General features: G+C 31.0%; 2 protein-coding genes across 3 annotated transcripts; both read right to left on the minus strand.

The window, feature by feature from the left end:
• Positions 1–4,023: 4,023 nt before the first annotated feature.
• On the minus strand, positions 4,024–8,793 carry LOC25496961 (2-oxoglutarate-Fe(II) type oxidoreductase hxnY). 2 transcript variants are annotated; one of them, XM_013597711.3, is made up of 11 exons: positions 8,537–8,793; positions 8,223–8,418; positions 7,902–8,003; positions 7,739–7,790; positions 6,810–6,931; positions 6,617–6,717; positions 6,278–6,336; positions 5,710–5,766; positions 5,007–5,052; positions 4,740–4,819; positions 4,024–4,403 (listed from the first exon to the last, which is right to left on the minus strand). In XM_013597711.3, exons 1-11 carry the CDS (start codon positions 8,654–8,656, stop codon positions 4,313–4,315), a joined length of 1,026 nt encoding a protein of 341 aa, XP_013453165.1. In that variant the 5' UTR covers positions 8,657–8,793; the 3' UTR covers positions 4,024–4,312. The 2 variants fall into 2 exon arrangements, with proteins under 2 accessions (XP_013453165.1, XP_013453164.1); XM_013597710.3 differs by having other exon boundaries at positions 7,902–8,000; positions 8,537–8,792.
• Positions 8,794–10,933: 2,140 nt separating this feature from the next.
• On the minus strand, positions 10,934–21,720 carry LOC25496962 (putative ABC transporter B family member 8). The gene is made up of 9 exons (XM_013597712.3): positions 21,345–21,720; positions 20,954–21,008; positions 20,210–20,388; positions 18,907–19,364; positions 15,918–16,461; positions 14,944–15,123; positions 12,924–14,228; positions 12,161–12,576; positions 10,934–11,420 (listed from the first exon to the last, which is right to left on the minus strand). Exons 1-9 carry the CDS (start codon positions 21,576–21,578, stop codon positions 11,063–11,065), a joined length of 3,729 nt encoding a protein of 1,242 aa, XP_013453166.1. The 5' UTR covers positions 21,579–21,720; the 3' UTR covers positions 10,934–11,062.
• Positions 21,721–22,253: the final 533 nt, after the last annotated feature.

The following is a 22,253-nucleotide window of genomic DNA, read 5'->3' on the forward strand; positions in this document are numbered from 1 at the left end:
CGTTTAATTTGTAATATTTGAATTTTGTAACTTTTTGATCTTAGCGTTTCTTGTGCTTTGATATTTCTATACATCATCTTCTGATTCGAGGGTGATTCATGTTAATGAAACATGGCATCTATGGAATGAGTGAGAGAAAAGTGAATGGCTCTTTGTATTGATGAAGAAAGGAAGTTACAAATAAGTTAAAAATATTCACAGATTACAAGTTATAAACATGGCATTATCCGTTCCTAATTATAAGACTCATTTGAGAATTTTTTTTATTCTTTTTTATAATACCATTTTGCTATTTCCAACTACATTAATTATTTCTCTACATACATATCCCTATTTATTATACATCTTTTTCTTCAATTAGCAACAAATAACATGTTGAAAACATAAATCAACTCTCTCTCTCTTAAATGATAAAATTGTAAAAACAATAGTAATTACGAACATATTTAATACAAATATCAACTATCTTAATTCCCGTTATTTTTTCAAAAGGGTCCTATAATTAGAGACGGAGATAATACTGGGATTAATGTACTCCTAATCAGGGGCGTCCCTGAGGGGGTGCAAACACTCAAATGAGCTGGGCCTCCCTCAAGGATGGGCCTCATTTTTTTATTTTTTTTTATATCCAGTATAATGGTGGTTTCTTTTTAGGTCCCTTTAATATCTCTTAGGCCCCCTAAGATTATTTCATTCCCTCACAAGGATGGGTCTCTTTTAGGATTATTAGAATTAGTTCCTCTTGATTTTGGTGTTAGGTGGGGGTTCCTCATGTATACGGTAGTCATTTTCACATTTGGGTGTACCGCATATATACGGCACCTTGTATTTATCTTTTAAAAAATATAAATAGAACATTACTCTTTTAAAAAAAATTATGTTTTGATTTTATTACTGGCCTCTTTTCATTTTCAGAGCCGAGCCTCCGAATTCTCAAGGATGGCCCTACTCCTAATCTATATCTCCAATAATGCACTCATTCATACACATTTATTAATTAGAGGAGTAGAATTAAAAAATGATTAATATTACATCGTAAACAAAAAACAATAATTCTGGTCCAAATTGATAAAATGAAATAAAAATGGAACATTCATGATAACAAAAGAAATATTTATCATCAATTTAAACACTTTCTTGTATCTTCTCGAGAATAGGGACCTTGTGGCATGGGCAGAAGAATTTGGATTCATAATGGTGGGACAGGTCTTATAATGGAAGAAAAATAAAAAATGATGAACGGCAGCCAAATTCTATCATGGACCAAAGGTTGACAAGTGCTTTATGGTGGATCAAGAATTTTCACCCCTAGATTGATCTAATCTACATGCAATTAAGATACACTATCTCCATCTTGTTAATTCATCTGATATCTGAAATATCCAAAACGACTTTAAACATTACTAACTGATCCTACAAACCAACACAAGTTTTTTTTTATTTTTTTATATATATAATCTACATGCTATTAAGATACACCATCTACAACTTATTATTTCAGTTGATGTCTGTAACATCCCAGACGACTTTAAACATTGCCGACTGACCCTACAAACCAACGTGTTTTTTCCTCACTCGCACGCTTACCGAAAAACTTCTCAGTAGGTCACCCATCCAAAGACTACTGCAAGTCAAACACACTTAACTGTGGAGTTCTTATGGAATGGACTATCAAAAAGAAGATGCATCTCTTGTTGATATAGGTAGCACCAGACAATTCTTATAATCCTTCCTTCAACCATGCGGTCACATACTTGCACGGCCTCGCGATCACTCTCATTCCAGTGTGATTCGTTTTGTGTAGAAACTGTTGGGAGCTGCTCATTATCGTGCCTTGTGCACCGACGACCACTACCTGTCCTCATCAACCTTGGGTGTTACAATGTCAGTATATAGTTTACACCATTGCATATCTAATGCATTCTTTTGTATGGATTATATGATTCAGAGATTTTGGTGGGAAAAAAAATAATTTTAATTCATTTTTGTGTATTTAATGAAGGAGAAGGGTGAAAGAGAAATTATACATAAAACAAGAGAGAGCGAAAACAACATATATGAGAGATAGATACAAAATTGCTATGAGTTTTCCGCTTTAAATGTAACAAATACATACTTGGAATTATATTTAAAAAAAATGTAATTTTTAATAGGGCCGACCCGTTTAGTTCACGGTCCATCTAAGATTGGACTCGAGTAGTATATTTTGAAGATTGCTTTTTAGGCCCCCCCAATATCTCTTTAGGCCCCCTAAAAATACAAAAATAACCTTTATAATACATCCGGTAGTTACATACCGGTAGTGCATTTTAAATTTTCACATTTTACACCTTCGGTATGTACATACCGGAGGCACATTTACAAATTTTCACGTTTATCGCATTCGGTAGTTATGTTCTGGTGGAACATTCATTTTGCGATTTCTCAATTACACCTCCGGTATATATATACCGTACTCCACCCACGTTGTTCCATACCTTGCGTTTTTTAAGAGTTATTTTCTAAGCTTCAATATTGTTCCATACCTTGCGTTTTTTGGCCAATTTTTGTTGTGTTTTCATCACAATTAATAGAACAAATGACGTCAATCTTTACTCAATTGCAATCATTTAGAAGGTAAACCTTGCTTCTTCCTCTCTCGTATTGTTTCTGCATAATTTTTTTAGAGTTCTGTCATATTCAATGAAAAGTTTGATCCTTTTATTTCTGTAAATTTTATGCACCCTACCAAAAGTTTGTGAATTTTCCAACATAGCAGAACATGTACATTTAAATAACATAATGCGATAAACGCGAAAATTTGTAAATGTGCCTCTGGTATGTACATACCGAAGGTGTAAAATGTGAAAATTTAAAATGCACTACCGGTATGTAACTACCGGATGTATTATAAAGGTTATTTTTGTATTTTTAGGGGGCCTAAAGAGATATTGGGGGGGCCTAAAAAGCAATATTCGTATATTTTAAGTCTATTTTTTCAACCGGGTTTTTGGGCCTGACCTGATATAGCCCGAAGTCCGTTAAAACCGGTCCTAAACGGATCAAATAAGCCATTTTGACATCTCTATATGATAGATATCCATTTACAGATATAAATTGACATTGCAAAAAGAAAAGAAAAAGAAATTCACTTTAGCTTAACAGTTAACACAATCGTTTAGGAAGTTAAGTCGAATTTGTTGAAGTGGGTAGTATTGACCAAGAACAGTGCATCTCAAGTACAAGTTGAGCATGTCTTTAACCTTTGTGGTCAAAGTCTCTAAGTTATCGAAAGTAAAGTCAATTTGCTAGCCAGCCATAATGGAATGGATGCTCAGAGTCACATGAGATCATGCATGCCTGCAACTTGCTAATCATATTTTATGTTTTCTAGTTCCAAGAAGAAGTACTCTTTGGTTATATCTATAAATACATTAAGTTTTAATTTTTGTTAAATTTAAATTTGTTTAATTATTTTTAAAATTTTATATTTTTGGATGACTTTTTTTCAAGCTTGTTTAAAACCTTGTTCAAAGTTCTTTCACAAAATAAAAACTAAATTTCTTTATCGAAAAATGAATTTTAAAACTTTTAAAAGTTCATAATAAAAGTAATGAAAATATGGATTTAGAATAAAAAGCAAAATTTGATATATTTATAGAGATTATAATCTTATTTAAACCTATTCTTTAAAATAAAATTTATTCAACTAAAATTTATAAATATTCATAAAATTTTAATAATGTAATGCTCACCGTAACTTCAATGGAAATTAATTTTTTTTTATTTATGTAAATACTTTTTAATATCAATTGTTTTTATCGAATAGTCTTATGAATAGAAATTCACGTTCACTTTTGAATATCAATTGTTGAAATATGTTTTTTTTTTTTCAAATATAGTTTTCAACCACACGAGATATAAATATTGGGAAACTTCCGTTTTCCACCGTTATCCTCTTGTTCGAGTCATGATTAACACTAAATATGGACACCTCTCCTAACCAAACTTCTATATTCCATTTATTTTGTATGAGACCACATGTTAAGTCAATATATATTGTGCACCACACAATGTAAGAGTATTATTGAGTGAAAACATGGATTTTCATATATGGTTTTCTTTTAGAATCAACAAGTACTAAACTGAATATCTAACCCTCTCTCCCCCCTAAAAAATTATTTTGCTATTTAAACAAAAGCTATATAATACAACAAACACATGGTGCTGTTATTCCTAAAACATTATGCAATTAAAAAGGCTTAAAGAAATTAACAAAACTAAGAAACAAAATTCTCTAGGCTCCTCAACTCCAAACACTGACTAGTTCTACTTATGATTGTTGTTTCTTGTAAATTTTCAAATCAGCATGAGTATCATTGTAGCGCTGGCTGAGGTAGTCGCGGCATAAGATAGGAGGATATCTGCAACAACATAAAGATAAACTCGTCTTAGTAATGTAACTTCACGCATTTTATGTATATGATATACAAAACCACAATTGCGGCTGCAACGTTAAGGTTACAAAGATTTTTCCAAATCACAATGCGGTTAAGACTACATTCACGTTGATCACATTTATAGCAATTTCAGAAATCACTATGTAATTGCAACCATGATATGACCGCAATCACAAATTTAAAATATACCGTCTTAACCGAAAAAACAATGTTTTGATAGCAATGAATGAAATCTGACTAAGGTATTAACTTCATGGCATATAATAGGGTGTTAAATTTTAGATGTCATTATTAACTCACTTGGGAGGGTTAGTGTCTGATTTGCAGGTTGGTAGGCACTCCACAAGACAATCATGGCTAGGCTCCAAAAAGTATGCAATCTGTAAAAGGAACCAACATTGAGATACGCCAACGATTAATAGGGATAATTTACTAAATTATAAAGCTATTTATTGTTTTTCTTAATCTGTGTGGAGAAACTTAAAACGACAATTAATGGGAAACAAAAATTAAGAATCAAAATCGAAAGAGGAAAATGTTGAACCAGAAAAAAGATCTGAGGCTCACCGAATATCTCTCTTGACCATTTCCTAGAACTCGGTGCAGTGTGGACCTAAAAATAAATGCAAATCAAATTGTTAAGTACACAAAATATAAAATTTAAATGGAAAAAGATACACATGTTGTATTTAGCTTTGTATTTATCTATCATATTTAAGTCTTGTGATTTGTTTCTGGAATGTCAATGATAGAAGAATACCACAGAGAAACTAAAGTCTCATAATAGCACATGAAAATACTAATATGATAAGTACACTCTCTACTTCAATTGTAGCTTACAATTTTAATTCTAGCAAATATTCAAATTCGATCAACCAGATGCATGTAAATTTCCATTAAATCATTAAGAGCCAAGTCTATCATCAAGGAATCTCTCACAACAATTAGTATAGTAGAAAACACTTAAAACAATTTAAGTAAACTAAATTCTATAACATAACTGATGGTATAACTACTTCAATAATTTCAATGTTTCCTTAATGACAAACAAGAACAAATATCATTATCATTATTAGGTGTACATTTAAGCGATGGTCTGGTTGTTTTAGTGCTTTATAACGAAAATGCGGCGATACCACCGACTGGTGTCTAAGCATCGCACAAACATTTTTTTTGAAGTTATTGATTTGTCTTATAAATTCCTCGAAGGAAATGAATATGCCTGCCTCAATCAAGCACAGAAAACCAAAAGGTGAGACAGGTTTCTTACTTGAAAACACCGTTGCTCCAACGCTCAAGCATGTCACCAAGATTCACTACGAATGCCCTGCAATAAAAGCAACCAGTTAAATAATGTAAGTAGCTTGGGAGAACAAGGTGAAAAAACTAAAAAACTTAATTTGTAGCAGCATACTTGATACAATGCAGCTTATGCAGATAATTATAGCTTATGCAGCAGCATACTTGATACAGAAAATTAAGTTTTTTGAAATATACTAGCTTATGTAGATAATTGTAATTTTGATGAATTGTTTGGTCCTATGGTGTACTTTGATGCTGTTGAACCGAAGGTATGACTTGTCATATGGTCCCGTAATATATAGAATTTTGTGAATGACAATTGAAAACTGAAAAGCCAAGCTATGACAATAACATAAACAAATCGAGAAAAAAATGTTCTTGAAGGAACAATGCCGTATCTTGAATTTTTAAAAGAAATGAGCGCACAAGTCAAAAGGTTCGGATGAATATGAATGAAGAATTTTCATTACTTCTAGCATGCAATACTGCAACACTTTTTTGTAACCTACAAAAGCTACAAATACAGAAGGACTAACCCTTTCAATGGTGCCACATCCTCCCATTTCTGAGGTTTAGCATCCCTATCCTTGCATATCTGCAATAAAAGACATTAATATGCTCAACTAACTAGCACGGACATTTCAGATTGAAGACGTGACCAGTGTTCGACACGTGTCAGTATTTGATACTGACACAACACTACCGACGTATGTAGTTACATCCAATGACTTCCATTCTCTCAAATTATTATTGGTGCTGACGTGTTAGTGTCAATGACGTGTTCAGTGTCTATGTCAGTGTCGGTGCTTGAGAGATTCCTAATGAATTACAGCAGATATTTATAATATTGAATGAAATATCATACAGATCCTTACCTGAAGACCAGAGACATGATCGGTTGCTAACAGCGTAATTAAACCATAGTCGGTATGAGCTCCAGCTCCAAATAATCCTTTCAAGGGATCCGATACTTGACCTTCAAACAAAAAGATGAACACGGCTATATAACTTATCTTCCTTTATAACTGTACAAAGTACAACAAAACACCAAGATCACTGATCCAATACCTCCATAGTGCAGCAAACGTAGAGTCGCAATTGACTCTCCCAGCATTTCCGGCTTATCGAAAAAATCAGCATCTAAATCAAGCGCAAGGGCTATTATCTTTCCAACTGCTTTCCCCACTTCTCTGGATTCCGCAAATAAAACAAATGGCGAAAATAAAAATTAGAGAACATGACAATTATGTGAAGTTCTTTTCCTTTAGACTGAAATATTAATCATAATACACTCTGCACAAGTTGATTTCAAATGAACAATCAAGGTGGTTAAAATAAATACAATATGCCGTTTTCAACCTAAAAGGGACTAGGAAGCAATATCCAAGGTTTAAATCGTTGTTGCAGCCACGTCACTATGCTTGATTGGTATAAGAAAAATTGGGATCAAATCAGGTTGATGTGGCTGCTATTGTGATTCCAATGCAGTTGCAGAAACATACAAACCATCGACGTCACGGCCACAAGTTTGGTCTTCAACCGTTTTAAAAACCCTAACAATTATATTGACAAGTGTGGTCGTCGACCGTTTTCAAACCCTAATAGTAATATGAAGCACAATGGTCACATGACAAGGACTCAAATGAAATCATTCTATGTTGAAACCAAGCACATGGTTTATGTAAGACAATCAGGTTTTCCTATAAAGATCAATAAGTTGGTAACACACTTCCAATTTGAAACACAAATGATTGAAACAGTAACAAAGTTGCATGTTCCATCCTATGAAGCACCGACACAAGACGTAGGTCACAACATTGACACGTAGACAGCCCCAATAATTTGCAAAAATGGAATAATAATATATCATCACACGTGTCATTGTCGTGTCTGACACCAACACATGTGGATACCAGAGACGCCTTTAATTTAAAGTGCTGTGCTACATACTGCATCTTATAATCTTATTACAGAAACATATCATCACTTGTACTTACAATGCTTCTCTGTGAAACTTTTCCATTGTCTCCCTCCATCCTGGAAGAATATCTACACACCAACAAAGTACAGAAAAAATTAATAAAATAATAAAACCAAATAAAATACTAATCTCATAAAAATCATATTTTTCCTCTAAAGGTAAGTTTTTTAACTCTTTACCTGGTGCAGGCCATTTATTAGGCCCATAAAAGGGTTTATTTGATTCTGGGTCATCTTCATCTACTTCAACTCCAATATAATACCCTTCTTTGTAATCCCCTACTTGAAAAACCAGTCAAAATAACAAAAAATTTGAGATTGTTTTTCCAAAAAAAAACAGTGAAATCTTAATCGGTAAAAGTTTAATTTCTATACACTGACAGTGTAAATTTAATTTACACATTAGTACAATGACGTGTTGCCGCATCAATGAATGAAAATAACAATTTTAAATTGAATCTATCTCTATAAACACATGCAATAAAATCAAAAGAGTGTTACCATGAAGTTGATTTTCAGGATCAAGTAACTCATCAAGAACAGGGGTATATCCTCTATGTTTTTCATTCCTCAAAATCTTCATCTTTTCCTTCAAAGGAAGGGTGAAAAATCGCTTACTTTGTTCAAAAACCTCATCCATGAATTCCTCACTAATTCCATGGTTTACAACATAGAAAAAACCAGAATCCAAACACGCCTTAAAAAACAAAAAAATTAAGGTTAATTATATAAAAAAAAAAAAAAAAAAAAACAGAGTAAATTGACCCATGTTGTTTTTTGAGAATGAAATATTGAAAAGGGTGATTGAAACAAACCTGTTTGAGTAAATTAACGGATTGGTTTATGTTTGAATTTGAAAGGTCGATAAGATTGAGGATAGAGAATTTTGTTGGGTCAGAAACAGGGGATTCTGTTTCTTTGCTCTGTTTTCCCATGTTTTGGAAATTGAAGAAGAATGAAGAAAAAAGAGGACCTTAAAAACCACTTTGAATTACAAACACAAACTAGTGAATGGCGTTGTGTTGTGTTTCTTTGCTTATATATATATATGTGTGTGTGTGCACCATTTGCACAAACACCCCACACCATTTGCCACCATTCATAATTGCATTTATTTTTTTAACATATAGTTTCTTGAATAAAAACTCAATTTGGTCTTTGGACAAATTTAGGTAGACAACAACCACTTTTTGATAATTTTTTGGATAATTCTCTCTTGTTTTTTGGTGTTAATCTTTCGATTTTTTTGGACCAATTTAGGTAGACAAGAACCACTTTTCTAGTCTCTCTTTTTAAATCATTCTCAAGTTAGTTCATTATTCTATTAATATTTTAAACTAACCATTGTCTCTGTCAAAAGTTTTTTAATTAGATTCATGTCTTTAATTTTGTGTCACATGACGATGAATCTAATTAAAAAACTTTTGATAAAGACATAGACTAATTTAATAGTTTTTTAAATTAATTATTTATTTAGTGTATAAATGTTAGGGACTAATTTGGACCGCAATATGAGATTTTGTTTTTTAATTAATCTTTAGTTGTTAGATTAGGCGGCGTCCCTTGGTTACGTATTTTTTAGTGTCATCTTCGTGGCAAATGCTCAGAAATTTATGGAGAATTTAGAGTATATTCAAGGTTCTTAGTCAAGTATTTAAGATTATTTTTTTGAGTCAATGAGTCAAGTACTTAAGGGTTTCTTGGAAATATGGTTCTTTTTCTTTTAGGTTGGAATAAGGTTCTTTATTTTTAAGGGTGAACCGCATTTTGATCCAAAAACTCGTTTGATGATAAAAATAAGATACATAGAGAATATGGTATAAGATTGGATAAGATAAAATGTGATGTGTGCTTGTACCAAAAAAAAAAAAGTGATGTGTGCATATAATCAATTATCATAATATATGTTTGATGCACATATGATAATAAACATGGTAATGTTATTTTGATACACATCATAGTAAGATAAGTACATAATCTTTTTGATACAAACATACATCGTGATATACATAATGTGATACCAAACCATTGACCATATATTTATTGAAATTAAACGACTTACTAATTGGGTCATACCAATTTGGATACAATTTATTATGATTTTATTTTTTATTTTCTTCTTAAATTGCACTATTAATTTTTATTAATTTTTTTAAAAAATCAATAGTGCAATTTGAGAAGAAAATAAAAAACAAAACTATAATGGTAAATGATACTTATCCACAATTTGTTTAAATAATGGTAAATGATTTCACTGTAAAAAAATTGGGAACTTGTTTATTCTCGACTTTTTTTAAGATTTATATTTTTTTGGCTTAAATATGAAGATAGTCCCTGCAAATATCTGATATTTTGGTTTCAATTCCTGTAAAAATATTTTTTTTAGTTTTAGTCCTTGCAAATATAAAAAATTTGGTTTTGGTTCTTGATATTTTGTTTTTGTCCTTGTAAAATTGATTCATATTGAATTTGGTCCTTGTAGTATGTAGAATATTTGATTTTAGTCCCTCAAAATGAGGACTAAAAAGAATATTATAGGGACCAATTTCAATATGAAATGATTTTACAAGGATTAAAACAAAATACCAAGGACCAAAACCAAATATTCTATATTTGCAGGGACTAAAACCAAAAAAAATATTTTTAGGGGGACTAAAACCGAAACGCCAGATATTTGCAGGGATCATTTCCATATTTAAACCTACTTTTTTTTTTTACACTCTACCTTTCTTTTGATTGAGATTTATATCCTCTTTTGATCGAGATTTATATCTTTTTATTAAGTATCGTTCAAAATCAAGCACTCTAATTTACTTATTCTTATTATATCCTCTTTGTTTAGATTTTATATATTTAGGTCTGGGATTCAAACCCCAACTAACCAAAAAAAAATATATACCATTTAGGATAAATGTGATTTCTAACAACTTCACTTAATTATCAATGTAAGAAAATATAGTGAATTATCAATGTGTTTTAATTTTTTTTATGAGTGTTCACAATAATGAATTATCAATGTAAGAAAATATAACACTTACGAGTTTCTAGTGAATTATCAAATATGGATTCTCCATTGTTGCTGCATGCATAACAGTTTTTAGCCGTTCAATTTAGTTTACTTTTCGCACTTTAGTTTAAGCCGATTCAAACGTAGACCTAATTTTAATTGAACGGTCAAGATCATCTACCACAAACAACTGTGTGATTCCAGATTCGAATAGACAGCCTCAAATCAAATTCATCTTAGATGTACTTGGGAGACAAGACAACATTATAATAAACACTTAGGATATTAACATTATTATGTTTCTCAATGTTCGCACATAGTTAATGTACATTAACTAAGTTTGAATTTGATGATTGGCAAGGTTGAAAAAAGCACCTCTCTTGTGCTTAAGCTGAGAATAGCTTCCTTGTTCCACAATCTTCCCTTCTAACACATAAGCAATTGAGTCAAGTTCTTTGATTGTGTTAAGTCTATGTGCCACAACAATGGTAGTTCTTCCTACCATAATCCTATCAAGTGCTTCTTGCACAACTTGTTCTGATTGCACATCCAAAGCACTTGTTGCTTCATCTAGTAGAAGTATGATTGGATTTCTAAGTATAGCCCTTGCAATTGCTATTCTTTGCTTTTGTCCTCCTGATAATTGAACCCCCCTTTCTCCACATTCAGTTTCATATCCATCTTTCAATGATCTGCATCACCAAAATTGAAAATGTGCACATTTTTAATTCAGCATTAATCATAATAATGTTTGTTAGCATCATTCTAGTTACTAATTTATCTTCTTGATAATACAATCTTATTCAATAAATTATAGCATGAAGTCATGAATAGATTAACTATTGATTTTAAAATTCAGTAATTACTAGTATTACTTAAAGTTTCTTATTATAGGTCAAATGTAATGTGATGCATGGAAACAATGCCTACATGTCTAGTTACTTTGAGTTGGTTCATATCAATGTTTTAAAAATCGGATCGAAAATCAAATCAGCGAGACTTTCAGGTCATGGTTCAATTGGTTAAATCGCGATCAAACCAACCAACGAACTAGGTATGACAATGTGTTTGTGAGAGAGAGAGAGAGAGAGAGAGAGAGAGAGAGAGAGAGAGAGAGAGAGAGAGAGAGAGAGAGAGAGAGAGAGAGAGAACACCCCAAATACAACAGGGTGTGACAATGTGCCGGCGCCCTCAACAACAAAGCGGCTAGGTTTTCTTTTTTCAGTAGTAAAACAATTCACCACTAAAACCCCGTTTCAATATATGTCCGCTTTTCACAAGCAAAAGTCATATACAACAATACAATATAAGTAGAGAGAAACTATCAGGTTCAAACGCAAGTGATCGTACGCAGTGTGTGAGTGTTGTAAACTCTAGGATACCGAGTTCGATTCTTGATAATAAAAAAAAAATGCATAAAGAGGAAACTTACGATATGAAGTCATGAGCATTTGCAGACCTAGCAGCCTCAACAACTTCATTTTCACTTGCATCTTGTTTTCCAAACAAAATATTGTCACGTATGCTACCAGAATATATCACAGGTTCTTGACTTACTAATGCAGTATGTTGTCTATACCAATGAATATCTAATTCTCTTAAATCCACATTATCAACTTTCACTGATCCTCTTTCAACATCATAGAATCTTTGTATTAATGCAATAACAGTTGATTTTCCACATCCACTTTTTCCAACTAGTCCAACACTTTTTCCAGGTCTTACCTCTAAGCAAAATTTGCGCAAAATCGGTGTTTTTGCTCTGCTTGGATATGAAAAATCAACATTCTTTAACTCTATTTTTCCACTTAGCTTTTCCAACTTGATTCCATTAGTTTCTTCTCCAGCCTAATCAAACAAACAACAAATTTATTAATTGGTTACTTCAACATCAAGGCATTAACAAGCTATTAGTTGATAAAAAAAACGTGATTTGGTGATTGATTTTCTAAATCGGTATCGTGATTTAAATGATTTTTTGTCCGATTTAAAGACTGATTTGCAAAAAATGGATAAAACTATGGTCGATAATGTTTAACATTTGTCATTTTTCGGCTCTGATACACAAAAACTATAGTAATGGTTGATAAGTTTTATACTATCAACAAAGTCACATATAATTGATTGTGATTTGTTGATAGTATAAAACTTTTTATACCGACGGTTTATCAAAATTAAACGAACTAGATACATACCTTAGGAATAAGAGATTGTCTATCAAGAATTTCAAAAACTGATGCAACTGCTGTTGAGCTTTTAGCAAGATCAGAAGTCATGCTACCAGCTTCAGCTATAACTTTTCCGGTACTCACCAAAACAAAAAAAGTTTTGAACACATCACCTGAAGAAATTTCTCTCTTTTCGACCAATTTACCTCCATACCAAAAATCCAAAGCCCAACACATAAAAGTTAAACACTGAGCAGATCCCATACCAATGCCAGCTAGCCAAGCTTTCTTCCTAGCTTCCATCCTCGGCGCCTCTTGCGCCTCGTCGAACAGTCTCAAAACTTTTGTGATGCTTCCAAAAGAAGTTACAATTCTGTGATTATAAACCGCCTCGACAGCAATCTGTGTGCTTTGATTCTGCGCCTTAACGAATTTAGTTGAAAGTGTAGAAAGCAAAACTTTTCGCGTATAGAAACAAAGTATTGTAAGCGGTTGAACTGCTATCATAACAAGTGCTAGCTTCCAAGCTACAACAAGACCTATGATCATCGCGATTGTGACGGCTGAAGCTGTTTGAACAAGTAAACAAACTCTATCAGCAACGAGCGATTTCACCATCGAAGCTTCGTTACTCAACCTTGAACATAATGCTCCACTAGAGTTTTTTTCCTCATCAAACCAAGCAGTTTCAAAGGTTAATATCTTTTCCAACATACACAGCCTTATCCTTTTCGTTAACTTTGCTCCCATATAAGCAAAATTGTAGTGTTGAAAGAGATTGAGAGTAATAGAAGCAACCGACAAAGCAGTGAAAATCAATGAATAGTTCATGATTCTGTGTTTCATTTCTTGATGACTTTTAGCGAAAAAAGCCGAAATCATGCCACCGATTGTTAACGCATATAAAGGTTGAATCGAACCATTTGCTATAGCTGAGAGTGTTCCAATTAGCCCTTGTTTCCATTCGGGAGAATTCAAGAAAAGAAGCCTTGAAAATGAAGGTGATGGATGAGAATGGGAATGAGATACTTGAGATATGATTATATCATTAGGTAATGGTGATTTTGGTAAGATTAAAGGGCTTGATCTTGCAGTGCTTGTTCTACCTGCACTACTTCTTGCTGCAGAAAGAAGAATGCTTTGTTCTTGATTTTGATTTTGATCTTGATCATCATTAATGCTTAATTGTGTTTGTAATTTTGCTAATTTTGCATAGTGTCCATTTGGTGTGTTGATGAGTTCATTGTGTGTGCCACTTTCTATGATGCAACCATTGCTCACAACTGCTATTAGGTCTGCATTTCTAATTGTTGATAGCTTGTGAGCAACAACCTGTTCAAGGACAATAGTGCCTTGTTAGGAATCAATTATGAGTTGTAAGTGAATTATGTTCATTCATTATGATATTGAAGGCCGGTTTTGACTTGTTTGAGTTTATCTACTTTTAGAAGCATTTGTGAGACTGTTTGATAGAGCTTATCGGAAAAACAGCTAATAATATATGTCCGTGTTTTCAGCCTATTTCCATAAGCTCTCCAAGATAACTTATGAAAACAGCTTATAACTTATATGAAATCAATTTGACTTTGTTTTATATTTTGTTATAGAAATAGTTTATACATAAAAGCCTATCATATAAATTCTTACATATAAGTGTCTCGAATAGAATTACATCTGGTGAATGAAACCTATGTGAAAACAACAAAAAATGAAGATAAAATAAAGTCAATTATTTTATGGAGATCTTATGGAAATAAGCTGAAAAAACTTATGGACTTGTCTTACGCAGTTTCCATAAGCTTTCACAAATAGTCTAACAAATACTTTTGTCAGTAGGTAAGTTTAAATAAGTCAATCCAAACATGTTCATAAACACTTATATGATAAGCGCTTAATTAAACTATTTATCCAACTATGACCTAAGTAATCAATAATTGAAAGCATGTATAATATACCTCTTAATGTATTGTATAGATTTGCTTATATATACTATTGGTAATTTATTAGTATTTTTTTCAATGTGGATTAAATGGATGATTAAACATACCAAAGTAGTCCTCCCCATTGAGGCTTGATCAAGGGCATTTTGGACCAATAATTCAGATTCAGAGTCAAGTGCACTAGTTGCTTCATCAAGCAGAAGAATTACTGGATTTTTTATGATAGCTCTTGCAATGGCTATTCTTTGCTTTTGTCCTCCTGAAAGAAGTGCACCTCTTTCTCCAATCTAGTATACAATCAATTAAATCATTAGATTCATATGCTATGAATGATAGATTTAAAATCTGAATCAACTTTTCTGAGACCTTCACTACATGACTAAATAAAATTCTAATTTAAATAGTATTATTATTATTAAAAGTAATAAATAAAAATATAATACAGTTTCTGTGACCAAAAATACATAAAAAGTGATTTTTACATATTCCAATATTTATAGTAGAATTTCAAGTTGAGATTTAGTGGGTTTTTCTTTAAATTTGACTTTAACATAATCATATTTTATTGAATTAACCTATATCCAAAATCAATTTATTCAAAATCAATTTTGTCACCATATAATCCAACATACACTACATGCATGTTTATATTGATCGCGAGTTAAATGAAATCACATTATTATCGTAACTTTGTTGAAGCTTCAAAATATACTTTTTATCAAAATCATAGCGACACATTTGATTCAGTCAAACTCACCATCAATCCAATCATACACAATAAGAGTTGAAAATGCTACATATCAAGTTTGGTTTCCGCTTTTGTGTGAGGGTTTGACTCTGATTTTGATGGTTATTTGTTTTGTTTTGATGGTACCCCTAGGTTGAGTGATGTCTTTATAGGTTTTTTTGATGTAAGAGGCATATATGTTTTCTTTTGGATATTCGGCCTATATACGACGCCATTTACTATGTTGTTTCTGTAATATCGGTCTCTATTTGTCTTATACAAAGACTAGGTTTTTAATAAACTTTGTCTTTTAAAAAAATAAACATCAGAGTTGAGACTAATTAAATAACTTACCTTAGTTTCATAACCTTCAGGAAGTTGCCTAATGAAATTATGAGCATTGGCAGCAGAAGAAGCAGCAACAATTTCATCCATAGTAGCATCATTTTTCCCAAACATAATATTTTCCTTAATAGATGTTCCAAACATAGCATGTTCTTGACTCACAAGTCCCATTTTCCCTCTAATCCATTTCAATTGTAAACTCTTTATATCAAAACCATCAACCTTAACAACACCTTCATTTGCATCATAAAATCTTTGTACTAATGCTATTGCTGTTGATTTTCCACTTCCACTTGCACCAACTAGTGCAACAGTTTTTCCAGCTTCAATTTTGAGATTAAAATCACTTAGTACAACACTTTCTTGACGTGAAGGGTATGTGAATTTCACATGTTCAAAATCTAATTTGCCACTTATGGTTTCTAATATAATTCCTTTTGTTGTATCTTCACTATCAATTTCTGGTGTTCTATCAATCATAGCAAATATTCTTGATGCAGCTACTGATACTTCTGTGAAGTACTTTAAATCTGGAAGTACCACTCCCAAGGATCTAAATAATTTAGCATCATTCAATTATTAGAATGGAAAAACATAACAAAGCACTAGAAAAAAAAGAGAGTATATTGTACCCAAAAAAAGGGAAAAAAATGTATATATGAAGGAAATGTGGAAGATTTATTGGTGTTGCATAACTTCTCTTGATTAAAAAGTAATATATGTGAAAAAAAGAAGGTAATATATCAACTTTACATATATCAATTAAATATTGATTTAATATTTATATATATTTTTTAAAAGAAGGCTAAGTGAAATATATTAAAGTAAAAGTAGCGCTTAACCTGCACAAGGAGTGTAAAGATAGACCTCGGGTAACGACAAACATAGTTAAAAACACAACAATAGAAAGCAACAAAACAACTTAACACTAGCTAAGACACAAAACAAGCTCCCTAACCAGGTGATACGACTCAATCGGTATGAAGAGGATTTAATAGTGATGTTATTGATATTTTCTTATTTATATCGATAAGATTTTACTTAAATGAACTCTATAATGTGTAAAAACTATGGCATCTTCGTATTTTTATAATGGATAAAATAATAATTTGAAAAGTTCAAAATTATTACCTTTAAAAAAAATTATATATTTCCCATAGTCTTGTTTGTAATTGATTTTTTCTTTTAATTTAAAAGTGGGTTAATGACATTAATTGATGAAAAAAACACAATTTTCAATTATATCTTTCTTGAGAAGTATAGAATACTATATTTATCAAAGAATTTAGAAAATGAATCAATATTTAATTTAAGGTTAAAATTTAAATAATAATATTAAATATTTTATTTTACAATAATAATATTAAATATAACAATTGAAGTTCACTTTTGCTTATATCTATCACTTTCGTTTATTTTTTCATCGCTTATATTTAAGATCGAAAGGAGTACTATTGATGAAATTATCTCCAAGTCATATACATAATACATGGTTTCCTCCTTAATACATGCATTATCATAGAGAGAGGGGGGGAGGGACATATATTTTTCTGCTTAATATATTTTTTACTCTCTTCTTTCTCTATTATTTTGAAGAATATTCTGTCTTTCTCTCTCTCTTTTTTGCTAATAATTTCAATGAGCACAAGGTTTTCCATATTCTTTATTTACTGTTTTTAAAGCATAATTTCTTTAAATTTCTAACATATAATAATGCCCATTGATATGTCAACTCGACTTCTTTGGAAGGTCTTTTTGGCAAAAGGCATGCCAACAGTATATCCTCAAATTGATCATTTTGATTTTTGAGTTAGTAAAATATATGCCACCATAATGAAAAAGAAAAAGATCAAAACTTTTTTGAAATGATTTGATTCCATTAATTCTTAACTAATTATTTTCCAATACCCTTTTCCCTAAAGAAAATAATGCCAATGGGTAACTATAAAGGAATGAAATAAAGCCAGGTAAAGTTGGCTGCTTTATGTTGAATATAACCTGTAATTTTGACTCAATTACATCATTATCATGAACTTTTGTGTCCTTATTTTAGTTTAATGGATTATAATCATGATTCAACACTTTGCTACTAAATTGCACGGGTCACTAAAATGTACTAAAAAGGATTTAACTACGTTAAAGTAATCAAACGTACTTTAATTAATAAAGTAAAACCAAAAATTATTTTCATAAAGAGAATGTTTGTTTCAAATTTACAAAATATAATCCTGAAAATAAGTAAGGATGAGAATTATATTCTCGGGTTTACTGAGACAAACACTCTTATAGTATTATTCATATCTTAGATTTCACTTTGCCTTAAACTTCACCCTATCTTGAGCAAGGCCGATCCAAGGCCGATCCAAGACTAAAAAAAAGATAAAATATAACTATAATTTTTTTGACAAACTAAAATATAACAATAATTATTACAAAATATTTTTTATGAATAAAGAAAAATAGTATTATTAGCTAGCATTAAAAACGACATCTAATTTTTTTGTCAATGTCATATTTATAAAATTTGATGTAGGCCTCAAATACATCAAATTTCAATGATGTGTGGTATCTACTTTGTCGCAATTTCAATGATTTATTTTTTAATCAATAACTTTGATTCTACACTTTATTTTTTTAATATGAATCTATTCCTCTAGAAAAGTCAAATTATACAGCTAAAATTATGCCTATTATTAGCAAATTGAAATTAAATAAGTATTTAGAAATCAATCTACCATTAAGTCTATGTTAACTTTATTTTCCAACTTTGAGGTGCAGTTTATTAAGCGTCAAACAAACATGGTTGTTCATACGATTGTTAGGGCGGTATGTTCTTGACCTAATCATCATGTTTTTTAGATGTGTCGTCCTTGTATTGATGCTATTTTAATTAATAATATCAGTAAAGTTTGCTTCGGTAAAAAAACAAGTATTTTGAAATCAAATTAAAATAACAAAATGAAAAGAGATAGAGATAGAAGAAAACATATATACTTACAATCCACTCATTATGAAGGAAATTCCAGCAGCATAGATTCTTCCACCACTTTCACCTTTATACATAACCAAATGACTTCCATACCAAGCAAGAAAAGCCCAAATTGCAAAAGATAAACCTGTGCTTCCAACAGCAAGACCTTTAGCTATACCTTGTTTGATTCCAAGCTTTGAAGTTCTATCTAATATATCTGAATATCTCTCCATTATTCTCTTTTCAGCAGTGAATGAATACACAGTTTTTATTGAACTTAGGGCTTGTTGTACAATTGCATTTGCTTTGCCATATTCTTTCATTGATGATTTTGATAAATAGATTAGGTATTTTCCATATATCATGCCAGGGATTATTAGTAGAAGAAGAGTTGGAAATGCTACTAATGCTAATCTCCATGAGAAGTATGTTGCAAAGGCTATCCCTGATATGAATGACGATGATTGCATCAAAAATAAAGGCACCTGTGTGAAATCAAAATTGAAAGGTTAAATTAATTAAAGAATAGATGATACTATATATATATATATATATATATATATATATATATATATATATATATATATATATATATATATATGTATATATATATGTATATGTATATGTATATGTACATAGAAAATGTTGAATATAGTTTCAATTAAAAACGCCGAGTTTATTAAATATTTTTTCTCTAACTTTCAATGTTATTTCAAAATATTTTCAATATATCTAAGAGCGCTTAAATGAGATGACAAAAGTCTCTTTTAGCTTAATCAAGATCCTGAGTTCAAATTCAGCCTTGCGCATGCAACAACGTTAAAACTCTAAGAGAAAGTTTGCGCGTGCAGAGATACTCGATTTACACACAAAAATATTTTCAATATTGTTAATCCGATTTTTTTTATAGAGGCTCAGCTTGACATGGTCAAACCACTAGCTTATGACGTATGAGTTTATATAAGTTCGGGTAAGTTATTTTCTTATAGTGCTTTTTCACAAGTTTCAACCTTTTTTTTTAAAAAAAAAAAAAAAATTACTACAACTGTTTGAGTTTATAGTATATAATTTTTTCTTTCATTATCTTAATTGAAAAATTTAAATATTAATTTAAAATATTATTATATCATTGTATATTCATCAAACACTTCAAATTCAATTAGTTATGTTATCCGATATATATAAATTCATCAACTCTTATCTAACTTGTGTATTATCCATTATGATTTTTACCAAAAAGAGTCAATATCAAAGATCATAAAAAACAACAAACTATGACTTAGAATCTTTTAACCTTAAGTGAAGAAAGATGAAAGAAAATAAAGTAGACCTTTTCACTTAAAACTTCTTGTATAAGAGAAGTATCTTTTGATATGCTATCAATGATTTCAGAAGTATTTGTTTCTTCTGAATCAAAAAACCCAACTTCTTGTCTAAGTACAGCTTCCATATAATTGTAACGAATTCTCAACACCTGCCTCTCACTTGTTTTGCTCCAACAATATCCTTCTGCAAAAATAAATTCAATAAATTTATTGAAATTGATCAGTCTCTAGATCTAACTATATTGTTTCTAGGTTCATCTAAATATGGTGAAATTTTTATTTTATTTATCAAGACCTAGAAATTTGAGAAATAAATATAGTCTATGATATGATTCTTGAGCTAGTCTTGCCATCTTGGCTATTATATTGTAAACTAACTTTTTTCTTTTTAAATTTTATGGGTTTAAAGTACCCTTTATACTCCTATATATAAAATAATAATATAGAAGTCTAATTTTGTAGGTTTATTCATTAGTAATTATGTTTTTTATGAGAAGGAAAAAAAAAAAAACCCTTTTAGGGTTTCATTCTTCAAATAACCTAACATGTCAAGCAAACATGTAAAAACTGTTAAGATAAACAGTACATGTCTCCTAGCTAGGTACACACACTATACTACAATTGGTAATGCCTTCCACTCTTATGATAAGAAAATTGGAATTAAAAAGATTACAAATATACTTGTTAAAATTTCACATCTTTGACCTGAAAAAGATAAAGCAAAAAATAAAACTTTGAATTTAGATTACCCATGAAAGCCACCAGCAAAGCCACCAATCCCAAGTACACAAAATATAAGCTGCACTGTAAATAATAAACCAAAAACATTAAAAAAAATGGAAAATTATCAAAGCGTCTCATTAGAGGAATAACTAGAAAGTGAACCAGGTTTTTTTCTTCTTTTGAAGAAGTGGAAAAAAAAGTGGTCAAGTATATGAAGATTGTTGTTCCCACATCAAAGGATGCTAGGAAACATCAGGAAAATATTAATATAACCTCATCATCAGTTAACTGTCGATGATTTTTAATCGGTGGCAGTTAACTGCTGATGAAATTCGGGGTTAAAATTGTTATTTATTGGTGTTTCTTAGCATTGTTTGAAGTGTAGACAACGATCATTCAAGTATATAGCAACCTTACCTTTTCAACCTCAGACATGGAAGTCTCACTATTATCATCATTACTACCACCTAAGCTGTTCATGATACGGCTAGCAAAGAGAAGCAAAACATTTGTTGACATTCCATCTCCTATTGCTCCCAAAGCACCAATCAACATTAGAACTACATCAATCCAATCACCATATCTCAAAATTATGCCTATTGAACCTCCCTCTTTTACTTTCATCACCTCACCCTCTTTCTTAGAACCCATAGCTTCACTCTATGTGTGAGAGCTAACTTCTTATTATAAGATTATTTATTGCAAAGAAGAGAGGGATAGGTTTATAATACATATTAGTTGTTACACACTACTTATATATAAGTGTAAAGTGTGTGAACACTATATATGTATTGTTAAGACTCAAAAAGTGTGGTATATTCCATGTGAAACACACAATGAATCATAATCATAGGCTTTATGTGATATCATGGGGTTGTTAAAGATGTTTTTGTGATTGGCTTTCATTTGTTTGTTTTTTTTTTCTTTTCCAATTTTGGAGAAGATTGTGATGGAGAGGTCCAATTTGCCATGATAATACTCGTTCCCCTTTATTTCTTTTTATTAGTTTAATTGCATTTTATTTAATTAATTAATACTATAATTTGATGTCACTTTGTTGGCCATTGTCGGGTTATGTTTACACCCTTTTCTATATAAATATTTGTCCCTGCCCGTGAAGGGACTTAATATTTAATATACACTATAGGGCATGTGGGGATCGAATTGTGGGTCATTTTTTTGTAGATTCATTATTTACTTTATCAAAATATACAAAGTCTAGCTAGCTAGGGTATCTCTAATATATATAGACCATGTTGAAGTCCTAATTCATACTATTGATTAAACAACTCGAGGACAAAATGATGTATTCCCTCTAATTCATAA

The sequence above is a fragment of the Medicago truncatula genome, chromosome 6 (genome assembly GCF_003473485.1).
Source record: "Medicago truncatula cultivar Jemalong A17 chromosome 6, MtrunA17r5.0-ANR, whole genome shotgun sequence".
In the NCBI taxonomy this organism is placed as follows: Eukaryota; Viridiplantae; Streptophyta; class Magnoliopsida; order Fabales; family Fabaceae; genus Medicago; species Medicago truncatula.